General features: G+C 42.6%; 1 protein-coding gene across 26 annotated transcripts in view; it reads right to left on the reverse strand.

Annotated features, from left to right (window-relative positions):
- Positions 1 to 14,101, reverse strand: part of FBRSL1 (fibrosin like 1) — a 533,983-nt gene that overhangs the window by 281,896 nt on the left and 237,986 nt on the right. For 21 of the 26 annotated variants that reach the window (XM_062631525.1, XM_062631515.1, XM_062631532.1 and 18 more), the window contains one exon: positions 4,592 to 4,627. The exons of the other annotated variants lie outside the window; for them this stretch is intronic. In XM_062631525.1, the coding sequence (XP_062487509.1) occupies positions 4,592 to 4,627 (36 nt within the window). The remainder of the gene's footprint in view (positions 1 to 4,591; positions 4,628 to 14,101) is intronic. 26 annotated transcript variants of the gene reach the window in all.

Here is a 14,101-nt window from a genome sequence, read left to right on the forward strand (position 1 = left end):
CAGCTGTTTTGGGTGACAGCCCACTGTACAGCAACACCAAGCACACAGCACAGCACAGGAGTCCTGGGAGGCTGTAAAGATCATCATTAGCAACTGCAAAGCCAGTCCTAATGATCAACAATATAATTCAAGAGAAACACCAAGGAAGGAGCAGACTAGGGTGAAGGCAGAGGCTCAGGGTGCTCACTGCTTGCCTGTACCACCTCAGGTTCCAGCTTCATTGGATAAGGTGTTAATCACTCTCGGGCTACATCACCAAGCAGAAGGCAAGAAGGATGAAGAGAGCACTAAGTTGATTCTGGATGACCCAAATGTTTCTGCAAGCCTTATGGTGCTTTGCATGTTCCTCTCTATCTGTGAGCTGCAGTCTGAGTTATCCGAGACACTGGTTTCCGGCGCTCAACAAGGAAGATGTAAAATCAACAGAATTTGATGAGCTGCCAGGGATTTGACTAGGCTGCAAAGACTTTGATATTTTACAGAAGCTCGGAATAAGAATCAGCTGCTGCTGTTGCCAAGTGTGTGTTACTGTTTTTATTAAAAAAATAATCTTCCAAGAACAAATAAACCCAAACAAAGACATCTCATCCTCCTATACTTTTGTTCCAAGATACAGGTTGCTTCACTGGCTTATCCATCTGCCATATGCTTTCAAGTTTATTCTTTCATTCATTCCTACATTTTAGCCCCTTCCATTTCAGCAGAGGAACAGCTGCACAAATGCTCTATAAATAAACTACATAATTTATTGGAAGAGGTTTTTTGTTTATTTTTTTAAGCTACCACATATTCCCAGTTCTATCCTGGTCTGTGCTCTCTACAAAACTGAGCTGAGTTCAACTGCAGCTTGGGTTTGTCTATACAATGTGCTCACCCTTATAAACAATTGCAACTTTTCAGCCACTAACAACAAACTGCATGTACTGATTCTATGTTCATTGTAACTACTTTCTAACTTTGTTAGGTCCTAAATTGACTTCACTATCAGAAATGCATTTGAAAAATGCTCCACAGGATGGGTATGTATCAGTGATCTATAGAAACCTCAACATATGGCTACTTTCTAATTCTCTGTGTATTTGTAGGCAAATTGGTGCATTTTCAGGTACACAGGCCTCACCCTGTTACCATAAAGAAAATCTGTTTTGCCTGCTCATAGGACAGACCAACCTTTCTGACTAAAATCATTAATCTCATTTGTGCGTGCAGGAAGTGTGACAAATGGCTGGAGTAGTTTATCACACGTATGTAACCATCAAGTCATAAAGGGAGTAAGATACCAACCTTCATAAACAAACTAGCATCTATTTCTCAGCACAGTGGAACGATACATTTAATAAGATAAGGAGATGAAACATATGCTGCTGATGAGATAAGGAGCTTACAGAAACAGCACAGGCTTTGGTATGTCTTATATTATCCAAGTAAAAGTAAAAGCCACTCAAAACTTTATTTTGGGAGATAGATTTATAAGAAATGTTGTTGGTGATATCTGCAGATACTGTGAAACAATGTGCCAAAAATCTAGGTGCAGCTGAAGTTAACCAGAGGTTATGTGGTAACTTCAATCAGACCAGAATTTCATGGAGTTATTTCAAGCATGGTCTTTATTTAAGCACTTAACATTCCATAGGGAGCCTGAAGTCAATGAAGTTGCTGGAATATTCAATGCTCAGGAGTTATTATTTAGACATTTGAATTTAGTTTTCTTTTTGATTCTAGCTCCAGTGTCTGTACCTTATATATGTGCAATTTGCCAAGGTTTTCAGTAATAGCCTGGCTGTACAGACAGGCCTTGCCTGCACTCTCTCTGCAGCCCAGCTGGATGAGCTGGACTTTTTACTAAGATCTTTCATATGAGATTACTCCTACAGGGTTTAAGACCTCCTTTTGCAAACGCACATTTCCTTTAAATATGCATTTTCTACAAATGCTTCTGAAGCAAACATCTCTGCAAGGACGGCTGAAGCGAGTGGATGGTGAAACGTGCAGATTCGAAACGGGCTAATTAAAAAGGAACAGGCACAGAATAGTTTGTGGTATTTAAACAGCTGCTTATGAAACCCAGTACAAGAACTTCGACGAGTAACGATATACATCATCACTCCACAAGTGACAGTCTTCCACACCACAAGCCCTGCACAGATATTAAGAGGAGCACTCAGTGCAAGAATGGTGTCTCCATCATGCCTCCTGCTAGCGCTATTTTCTAGGATGCTTTCACCATGTCTGGCAAACAACTTATTTGATGCAAACAGGGGTAGAGCCAAAATACTGACTTAGTGTTTCATATACAGCTGCTTTCAAGAGAGAAAGAAAAGTGTTACAAGATATTATGGACAACCCCTGGTTTGGGCCCACTTGTCTTGAACTGGTGGGTTTGAACACCTCTCTGCCACCTGGGAGAATCAATTTCCAATGCAGGTTTGGGCCAGCGAGGTCTGGTAGGGCTGGAAATGATAGTGTCTGCCTTATGCTAAATCAATTTAGAGCAGCATCAGAGTCTTAAGGGAAATGGTCAGCCTCAACAGCTCGTACATGGTAAGGCAAAAGGCAGTTTAACAGGCAAAATGACAACCCATAAGGAAAAGCAACCCAGCTCACACTGCTCATGATCTCAAAATGCTGCCTTGGCACACAGAAAGCTCTTACCTCCCTTGAGAAGTTATGGGTTGGCTGAAGAAAAGAACCTTGTCCCCACACATGCACAGAGAAGGAGCTAGAAATTTTCTCCAAATCATTTCTCTGAGAGACAGAAGTAAATTTCTTAACAGCCAGCAAGGGAGGAAAACAGCCCTATGATTTATTGACCTTGAGACTGCAAAAAGAATTCTTTGGCCTTTTTCCATTGAGATTTTGCAACCTATGTTATAGCCAGTGGGAAACTGTTTAATTCCCAAACCATGCCTTCAGCCATAAAATCTGTGAAGATGATTCATTATTATTTATGTGGTGCCACAGGCATGCATGGCATTTTACAGACAAACAGAAGATACAGCATCTGCCTTTAGAAACTTAGGTGAATCCAACTGTTCATGTGTATGGGAGGCAGCGCTCAACTGGTCCTAGAACAAACATTCCTCATCACTCAATGAATTAAACAATGATACTCACTTGGGAAGCTGAGAAGATTTAGATAGGAGGATACTTAGGAGACGTGTCATTACTGTCTAAAAATTTGTGACATTATTTCATTAAAAGCGTAAGACTTTCCAAGTCATATGTTATCCTGTAATGGCTTTATGATTCAAATGTAGTCTTGTATTATGGATTTCTGACAGTATGTATGATAGCCCGCAACAGCGGCACTATGACATAAGACCATAAATTCTGCACTGCCAAGTAATTTTTCTCTGTGCACACAGCACTGGGTAGGAGCTCACAGGTTCCATCACACAACTCTGAACATATGACAAATATTGAAAGAAAAATCATTCATATGATTATCACCAAAAGTGTACCAGGTCTCCACATCAACTTTATGCAATATATAAAAGCCAGCCTTGTTCTGCTCTATGAAAAGTGAAGTTATAGCTCTAGGTTAAGAAACAGAGTTTGGAACCATCCATCTAGGAGGCCAAACTTTATCACATGAGAGGGGGTGAAATGGCAACTGTCAGTAAGAGCAGGCAGGAATTGTAGCTGGACTGAGACATTCTCATTCAGACCTGCGTACGAGGTTAGCATTACGCCTTCATCTACAGTCTTTCCCCTAGCAAGTACATGACTTACTGGCTGAACAACCAGGGTATGATAACAGACATCCACACACCATACATTTGTTATGAGAGTCAGATACAATGTGATTGCAGGAATTTCCATGTTGACATTACTAAGCCACTCACACCCTCTCCTGTTTCCTTATTAATACATAAAAAAAAGTCTACGTGCCTGCCTTTGGGACAGCTGAGCAGCAAAGGTACTCAAAGCACACACAAAATTATACCACCTCTATGTGAACAAATGTCATTATTGCACATACAAATAAGGTACATGTGAACAGAAATGGGCAATTAAACATCACAGTTATATCGCATACTCATGCAGACATGTCCTGGCCCAGTAACACTGGTATCTATAGCACTCCTGTAAAGAAAACACCAGCAACACCCTTCTCTGAAAACAAGAGAGCTTGTTTTCTAAGTCACAGCTTGTAAATAAGAGAATATTGACCTTTTTTTGTTCACACTGGTGAGGGTCACAGTTCTCAAAATGCAGTAAATTTGATCCTTGTATTTAATGCACAAATGAAAACCTGGATGGTGGAGGGAAGAGAGGAGGGAAGCACCTCCCTCCAATGTTGAAAACTCTCCCTACTCTTAATTCTAAGCAGGTGACGTAGCTAAAGTCCGCTATTAAACAACAAAAAACCCTTTCTAGAAGTATAAAGCTAAACTGAAGAAGCCCCCAGACTCTCTTCATGTGCTCTTGCAGATTAGGGCTGTCCCCTTCCAGGTGCTGATGGTCCTGTGCTCTAACCCTAGTTTTTACGTTCCACCTTTCTTTCATGTCAGTGGATATGCAACAGGTAGTGTAAACCTCTGCAATCAACATCAACAGAAGTGAAAGAATTAGCTGTAAAATGACTTACGGAGTAGCCTCTTCCTGAAAGCGACTGAGCAGAACTCTGTGGGAGGAAACAATATGCCACAGTAAGTAATGCAAGAGATTCTGTGTAATGTAAGATAAGAATCATTTTGCGATTCCCTCCCCCAGCCCAATATTCCTTAGGGGAAAACTTTACAACCAGAACACCTCAAATGATCTTCTGACATTCTGCATGCTGCCACAGGAGTAACAGCAAAAGCATTTCCAGGTGAGGGCTCTGGGGCTGTATCAAACAAGGGTTTCATAAGCTACAGCAGGGCTTTGACAGCACCTCCCAACTAAGGTGAAAACTCTCAGTGTGGGATATGTCTTCACAGCAGCAGAGTACATGATCTGAACAGTCCTTCTTCAGCTTCCAAGGAACAGCACACGTGTAAGGATGCTCTCCTGAATCAGGGCTGCACATTTTGCCTCATCAACTCCAACTTTCAATCATGTAACCATATATCCCACTTTCATTCCCCTGTATGAATTCATGAGCCTCCAGCTTTCATCACTGCAGTATTACCATATGACAACTCTATCTGGAACAACAATAGCAGCAAAGCTCTGATTTATCATCTCTCAGAGCTTTAATAAGCATTCTGTCCCTTTTGAATAAGTTAAATTACATTGTTTACTCCTGCTCTTCATTTCAGCTCCTCCTGCTCCTTTCTCTACCACATCCTTACCTCTTTCACATGCTGCCAAATCATCTGGTTCTTTTCCTTTTCATTACACCATCTCCAGTCATTTGGATCCCTTTCCCCTCTCTCAGACCCAAGGGCTGTTGAGCGGCTGTTTTCTGCTGCCAATGGCTTTCTCAAAGCAGCTAAATGAATTCCACCTCTATCTCCAGCTGCTGCTATTTGCTTTGTTTTCAGAAATTAAAAAGAAGCCAGGAACAGTGGTGGCATATGACACCATATGACCCAACAAGCACTCTGCAGGGCAATTTCCAAGTGTGATTTATAATCATGATGAGCTTGCTTTGTGATTTTACTAAACAAGATTTGGGGAGCCTTAGCAGTTCTGTTTCCAAGACTGATGTTCAAGAGGGTACCAAAGCCTGAACAAAACCAAGGAATTGTTGCAGGCTGGTCTTGACAATTATTTGTCTTTTTGTAGCAGTGCCTGAAGTTACAGTGTTACTAAATCAGCATAACAGCACAAAACCCTCAAAGATTGATGCACACTGATGGCAGGCTACTACACTTGTAATTTTCCACCAGTAAGATAACAGCTCCTTTGTACTACCAGTTTGCAAAGCTTTTGATCAGAAGATACCTAGATAAATGCTGAAACCTTTCCAGACTCCTGCTCTCAACGGAAGATGTGATTGTCTTGTTGGCCTGCTCGTGCATGCTCTGTGCCACTGTCTTGCAACTGCCCTGGGCATCAGAGAGGCGATTTGCCAGCCAAGTGCCCAAGGAGGAAAGTTTCCAAAGCGAAGAGGAGACAACAGCAAAGCCCTACAATTAAGTGAGTGTAACCATAAACCCTGTCAGCAGCTGGCACAGGAACCAGGGTGCAGCAGAAGGAAAGCTGTGGCACAGCTCTTCATGGGCCTTACACCCAGGTCTGCAGCCAGTGTGTGGCTGGGTGACAGTCCCCATCCCTGGCATGCAGCACCTGCACCTCTGTCCTGCTGTAGCTCAAGAGACCTCTGTTCTGCAGGGAAAGAACGGCTTCCACAGGGTGTCTGAGATAGCAATAACAAACTGGTGACAGCATTTAACTTTCCACCTTTTCCATATTGCATATTGATTTGGCCTCTGCCTTCAAACACTACAAAAAAGTAGAGTTATTTATAAGCCTCTTTAATGTAAACTGGACAGAAATAAAGCCACAGAGTGGTGAAATGAAGGGTAGTGCCATTTATCTGGTTTTGAGAAACTAAGACAAATCTATGCCTCCGTCTAAATACTTCTTAAAAAAAACCCAAACAACTCATGGAATTCAGCCTTGCATAGAAAAAAAGGTTAATAACAATATCCTGCTATCTACACAAGTATGCTGAACAGCTGAACACAATCATCTGTTCTGACACTTTGGATAGCTTGATCAAGCAGTTCACCTAAAGCACACAGAGAAATGAGGAGAAGGCAAATTACCTGCTCGGAGAGGCAGGAAAGGAGAAAGGGTGGCGGTTCTCTTCCCCCATCAACTCAGATTTAACAAAGATTGACAATGTCTAACAAATTGGAAATAATAATCAAAACCAGAAACAAGAGGTTTCATTAGAAGCTTCTCTCCAGGGAAACAGCCTCTCAGAGCATTCTCACTGTAACAGTTATTTTCAGTCTCTGAGTCTTGTGCACGCCCAAAATATTTTCCTGGGATGGAGCAGAGCCTTGGATAACACACTCAAACACACTAACAACAGACCTGCTTTTCATAGATAACTTTCAGGCATCCCAAGCTGTCCAAGAACCCCAGGAATCTCCAGACCACTGGTTTAAGACCACTGAGTAGAAAACAATAAAAACAGTTGCTGAATAAAGTGTTACATCAGAAATAATTAAAACTGAATGGCAATTTACTCTGGCATTTCTCACATCTAAGAGCTTCTTCCTCCCTTTACAAACAATAACATTAGATTGCCTGGAAATCAGGGGGGGAAAGGGGACTTCCCCCCCTCTCTCCACAAATTTTTATTGCATGCATGAAGTTAGTAACTGGTGAATACTTGGATTCAACTCATAAAATCCCTTCCAACAATTAGGTTTAGGCGCAGCCATGTCCCGAACTCTCCAGAGCTGTTTGCATGCATTTTTCTGCACATCTAGCAAATTGCCATTGCTTTCTTGGTTAGCTGGGAACACTGCGGGCTCTTTAGGAGGATCCACACCAACTGCCACATGGAGAAACTTTGAAAGCCCCAGCTAATATGAGCTATGAGTGCCAGAGCAGAACAGTTTGCGTGCAACTGTGATGGATGTTCCTAAAGAAAAAAATCTTTGGGGGTTGATATAAACATAGCTCAATCCATATGTCTCTGTATCAAGATCAAATAATGAGAAAAGTAATCAATCGTGGCTGCAAATACAAGAAATCTTAGTGGAAGTTTAACTTGGCATCTGCCCAAAGTTGAAGAAACCTCCTTTGACTATGAATGAGTGCTTGTCTGGCAAGAGCAGTTACTAGGGCAGATCTTCAGCTGGAATGACTTAACAGAGGCTCTTACCTATGGGATAGGAGCACTTACATGGAGGGCTGTTGTAAAATTCTTCTTAAAATAGTCAATTTGTTACTTTGTCCAATTTTTTCCTTGTCTGAAGGTACCTCAAGCTGCAAGGCATGATGGTCACTGTTGTACCCAGGAAGCCAAACACATGTTAGTGCCGCACTGACCAGCACAGCATCTGCCTAGTAGCTTTAGTCCACCCAAGAGCAAAACCCAAACTAGCTCTTACTGTGTCGACCCAGGCAACAAGCAGGCTCAGCTCTGGTCCTCCAAAGAAGAAAGCAGCCAAACACACCATTCAAAGACTGAGGGTCCTGACCCCACCTAGCCAACTCTACAGCCAGATGCAGAACAGCTGCCACATCAGGCCTTTCCAAAACCTTCACATCTACAAACCCCAACACTGTACAAGTGAGATAAGCGAGAGCCACATGTCCATGAACCCACGTGCTTCCCACTCAGAGGCGGCAGAGCCAGTGGGCAGGGGCTGAAGTTGCTGCAGCAGACATCCCTGCCAAGCTTACAGACACTGCTCCCACTGGCTGCAGCTGCCACTTGAAGTGATCCTCAGCAGACCCTCCCGCCTGGCTTAAGCACCGGCTTTTGTGCCTCCCGCCTCTTTCAGTGCTGGGTTTCTAAGGGTGACTGTTACTAGTTAGGGGCAAAATGAGTGTGGTCTGTGCATTTAACGATGCGTAAGTGGAACTACAGTGCTAGATGGCATTTGTGCATAGAGATAAATGGCTCATAATACTTTGCAGATGATGTGCTCTTTTACAACTAAAGATTTTTTTGTTCCTTTTAAGCCCAAGGTTAAAACCAAAACCAGACAGAACAGACAAGACATTTCAGTTATGTCACAGAGTGAATTATTTCTACCCCGGGATAGCTCTCGTGTTAATTACACTGGATATAAAAAATACACCTTTCTGGCAGCAAAGACAAAATCTCACTGTTGAAAGACTCTACTATCCCCCGCCCCGATGTCCTTGAGAGTTTGAGTTACACTGCAATCTGCAATAGTATTTAAAAGATTTCTTCCTTTATCCCCGATAAACACTGTAATTACAATTTAGGAAAGAAAATCATACAGGTTTTCCAAAGATCTAGTCTATTAAATTGTCAGGAAAATTTATTTCTCTTGTACAAATAAAAGCATGGCTTTCCATGGTTCTCATGATGCAAAAGAAATCAAGACACCCTCTGTTCAGTTTCTTAAACTAGAAAGACAGTAGGAAGGGCTTTAAAATCCAGTAATAATCAAAGTAATAGCCAATTCACCACTCTCAATGGGTCAGTCAGGTTTCAACTTGGATCCTCTGTATCCCTGATATATGAACTAACTGTAAGGGGATTAGATGAAAGGAGGTGACGCATCATGACAACAGAATTAGCTCTTGGTTTTAGTATACGCTCCCCTCCTTTTTAGCTAAAAGACTCAAATTCACATATTCCAGATGTGTCAAGAGTTCATTCCAGCTTTTCTGAAATGTGCCACTTCTGTTAGCTCAAAGGAAAAGTTCATCAAGTGACTCCAAATCAGCTGCTGACACAGCCAGTTTCAGCAAGCAGCTACTCCTACATGGGCACAGGACCATCCCCCAGAAGAGCCTCCCAGCACTGCTGACAACACCACCCCCATGGTAATGTGGAAACTGAGGCAGAGAAAGACTGAGACATGCCCAGTGTCACCTGAGGAGACCCCAGCAGAGGGAACTGAGGCAGACTTCCCAGCTCCTACTTAGTGCCAAATCACAGGCCTAAACCACCATATGGCCTGATGCTGCAATCCTGACTTGGTTGACGAGCACTCGGCAGAGTTCAGCAATAATACAGAGAGAACTAATTTGCAGTTATGTCTTATAGCATTGATGAAACTCATGATGAAAACTCACCTCAGCTGCACCTGTCTCCCATTATTTCTCAGTTACTACAATCCTACAGCCAGATAGGACCGAGGCACAAGGAAGCATGCATATTTACCCATCCAGTAGATCATTTATAGAGTATTCAACAACAGAATACCAGGTCATCTTTAAATACTGAAGAAATCTAGTATTCACTTTCCAAGCAAGTCCCTTATACAACTCAAGTGTCTTGGAATGAGAGGAGTAAGTGGGAAGGAGGGCAAAAAGGGCCAAGGGCAGAAGATATCCCAGACCTTAACACCGAGTCCCTTAACACAATTAATTTCCACAGTCACACGCCTGTCTGTTAATACAATGAGTTCAACTGACTTGGCAAAGGTCACAGGGTGCATCTGATGTTCAGTTAGATTAGAAGCCAGGACCTGACAAGATAATCACAATACATGATGAATGATTTTGGATGTCATGCAAAACTTTAATATGTTCCTTCTTTAATTCACTTATTATTTGGATAAACAAAGGAGGTTATGCTTGGAAATACTGCAAAACCAGTTAAGTAAGACAGCAAACTATACAAGGTCTAAACATGTGTAACTGGCTTGATAAGCTACATAACAGCTTCCAACCAAGACAGTTTGATTCCTACAGCTGATGGCCCTAGACAGTGGAAGAAAAGATGGAATGAGTGAACTGCATCCAGCAACCCAGGAACAATATGAAAAGACCTCACATTTTCAAAAGATAGGGAACACGCATAAGTGCTGCTCCTGTTCAAATCATCACCCCTCAGACAACTTCACAAAACCTTCTCCAGACTTCCTTTCTTCCTATCTATGCTTCACTACCTGAAGTTTCATGCAAGTCTTAACTTCTGCTGCAGCAGTTTTCATGCAACCTTTTGCTATTTTGAGGGCCACAAACATAAAAGTAGATAGCATGCTCAAGGGACATGAATTTTTTGCCTCCAGAAGAATGTGACTTGAAAGGTTTCAGAATCCTTGCATGTATATTCAAAGCAGTTTCCCAAGACTCATGGTTTGAGGGGGGGGTCTTAACACTATCCTCTTGCTGCCTTTATTTCACTAAGCCATGCAATGCTCTTCAAACTGCAGATGAGATTCTAGTGTGTTATACATGGGGAATAGAGACAGCATGTCCCACAAAGAATTTGTAGCTCACATGTTGCTCTCTCCCAGGCTTTCCAAAAACCTCCTTCAACACACTTGGTAACATCCCTGACTATTGCACTGGCCTGACACATGCCAAGCTCTGCTGTCCCACCACCACCCTGCCCAAAGCCAAGACCAAGCATCCCACATGTGCCAAAGTTTGCAAAGTACATAAATATGGACCTTGTGGTACATCTGTGGTCCAGTTCTCACTTCAGAGGCTCATTTGATCATGGCAAGGTACTTCAGCCTGAGGCACACACAACAGACCTGCAGCTCTGTATCCTGCTGCTGCTTTAATCCTTTTGCCCCAGGAGAGGAAGCATAATACAGAAAGTAGGAAGGTAGGAAGAGATAATGCCTGTGATGGCACACAAAGAAAACCAGATCACTGTGAACTGTTTGAATTAGAAATCACAGAAGTTATTTTGCATTCATCTACCAGAGAGAGAATTTTATATCTAGTCTATACAATATGCTAAACACTTATCAAAGAACATTTAGAGAGAAGAAAATCTCCGTGTTTCCTGAAAGACTGCTTTTCGTTTATTATGGTCAAAGAAAAAAACAAACAAACATATGAGGATATGGGATGATGGAAAATTAGAGAAGATAGCCTGGGGGATGGGGGACAAGTAGGAAAAGCTCTGAACAACTTAGTAGCAGCGCTCGCTGCTTTTACGCGCAGTTGAAGCCAATCCCTTGAAAAGGAGAGTTTTGACTCTTAAGTGGCCAGCACCTCTTGCAACATATTTCCTAATCAGTGAGTATTTATGGTCGATATTTTATATTTCCAATTTCCCCCTAAGGGCTCGTGAGAAAGCAGCACACCTGCCAACCTTTTCAGCTGGGCCAATAATTGCCAATTTGCTCTTTGCCTTAGTATATCACTCAATTTAGCCCTGGCTGTGCCCTGCATACATCCTCATTCATCTCTGTGCCCCCATGACAATTAGAGTGTTAGCTTCAGCTAACTAGGGCAACTATTCTACTAGGGTTGGAAGACAATTATTAGTCTATTTTCCCATCTTGTGGCAACAAAATTGAGAATCCATGACAATTACATTCAGCAATTCTGCACTCTGCCGCCTGCTCCCCCTCCATGCCCCCACCTTCCGAATATTTCAAATTATCACAGCTCTACTACCACATTCAAATCTTCCATGTTCACAGGGAGTGAGGCTTCTATTTAAATGATAATGAGGGACGATCCATTCAATTTAGTGAGGGAGAAAATCCATTAAAAAGCAGGCAGTTCTTAAGCTGATGGGTCAAGAAAAAGATAAAACCCTTTTTTTTCAAGCCATTATACAAGGCTCTGTCTGGATTTTTGGACTGTTCAGGACATCAGAAGAGATTAGGTCAATTATGGAACATGGGGAAAAGCCAAAACAAAATGCCCAAGCCTTCCACTTTTACTTGGGTCAACACAACAAAATAGCAATATGGCTTATCTGGCTCTTAATTCTCTGGCAACTTCCAATTACCTCACTATGAAAGACAGCAGAGGAAAATCCCATTTTGGTAAAAGGCTGTTGACTCTATGTTGGTTGTAGAAGACCTGAGAGTACATGTGTAAGAGGGATGTCAGCTTTGTAGTAGATTTTAAGGGAATTTCACATTGACACTGGGAACATAAAGGACCGTCAAATTCCCACCCTCTCTCCCCACACCACACTGTCTGCTGTGCAGACCTGTGCTAAAACTTCTTTAGTTTTCGCTCTGAAGTTGCATCATCCCAAAGAGGAGACCTGCCTCAACAAATCAAACCTCTGCAGCCAGAGATGATTTCACTAGATCGTAATAAGCATTTTTTTCCCCAATGACCCATAATAAATGGCACTCAGTGTAATGTCTGTGAAGACATATTATACAAGACAGACAACTGCTGCCTTACTATGAAGTTGTAGCACTCTCTCCCCACAGAAGTTTCATTGTGGCAAAGAAGCAGCAAAACGCTCTGGGTTTTGTTGTGGACAGACCAGTGTCTCTGTGTGTGCTTGTGCAAGACATAATCAATCATTTGCTTCAGTTTTCTTTAGAGTGCAATTATTTCATGACAGACCAGGCCACCTCTTGACTTCATGGTCCATTAGAGACTAATGACATGCATTAATGTAAATAAAGAACAACTTGCTGGCATCCCATTGAACAAGTCACCTCAAGAAACAAATCACACAGAGGAGCTAAGCTGTTCATAATAGTGCCTTCTAAATGGAGACCAACAAAGAAGCCAAAGGGAGGACTCCAGTGCTCCTGAGATGGCAACACTGAACACTACAGCCAACACTTTCATACACACACATTTCCCACCGTACCTGCTGTGTGCTGCCATACAGCAGCCAAACCTGCCACCTCCTGCCTCATTTACTCCATTGTTCACCCAAGCTAATGGGGAAAGAGATGGGAGGGAAAGGCAGCATGAAAAACAGTCCTGAAGGCCAAATGCACCAAGAAACAGCAGGAGAGCTCCTCGGAGGAGAGCGAGAAACAGCCCAGGTGCCTCCTGCCGCAGAGCATGGGCCTGCAAGGGCGACCCTGGCACAGCCATGTGCTACATCTTCGATTTGTAACTGCTACCACAAGGAAAAACCGTCCCTGCCTTCCCTTTATGCCCTTACTGTGGCTTTTTTAATCCTCAGTACCACATGTACAGGGCTGCCTCACTTCAGCTGCACACAGCACGCTGCAAAGTATCCTCAGAGCCATGCAGAGACCAGGCATGACTGGACAGAAATCCTGCAGGAATCAACACTCAGTAGCATGTCCTCGTCTTCTTACCCCTTACCTGCTCCCTCTATGAAAAGCAAAAGCCTGCTGCCTTATTCCTGTGCACACAAATGGGGAAAACCATCTGACTGCACCCGTGGGACTTTCGAAGACTTTCTGACAGTCACTAAATAGACTACAGAACATTTACTAGTACGCGAGGAAGCGTTATACGTAATTAAAGCTAAATTGCACTCATCAAATAATGAACGAAGAGCATTCTGTGATTCATGAACCTTACTTTTCAAACTGTTTAATTACTAATTTGAAAAATTCTCATTTGCAATGGGTCGCCAGGTCATGGGAGCAGCTTCAGCAAAGCTCTGAAGTGTGCCCCGGCCTTCAGGCACTGCCTGCATGTCCCCGTTGACTAAAAAAGAATGGAGTGCCTATTTTCCACTGAATTCCACTGGCTGCTGAACTACCTTTGAAGATTTTGCAGGATTTAGACACTTAGACTCAATTCTTGCCTGTTCAGCTGCAACTCTGGGGGCAAAAGGAAAGGAAAGAAAAAAACTGCA

The sequence above is a fragment of the Pezoporus occidentalis genome, unplaced genomic scaffold (assembly GCF_034315485.1).
Source record: "Pezoporus occidentalis ecotype Australia unplaced genomic scaffold, CSIRO_AGI_Poc_V1 ctg37, whole genome shotgun sequence".
NCBI lineage: Eukaryota > Metazoa > Chordata > Aves > Psittaciformes > Psittacidae > Pezoporus > Pezoporus occidentalis.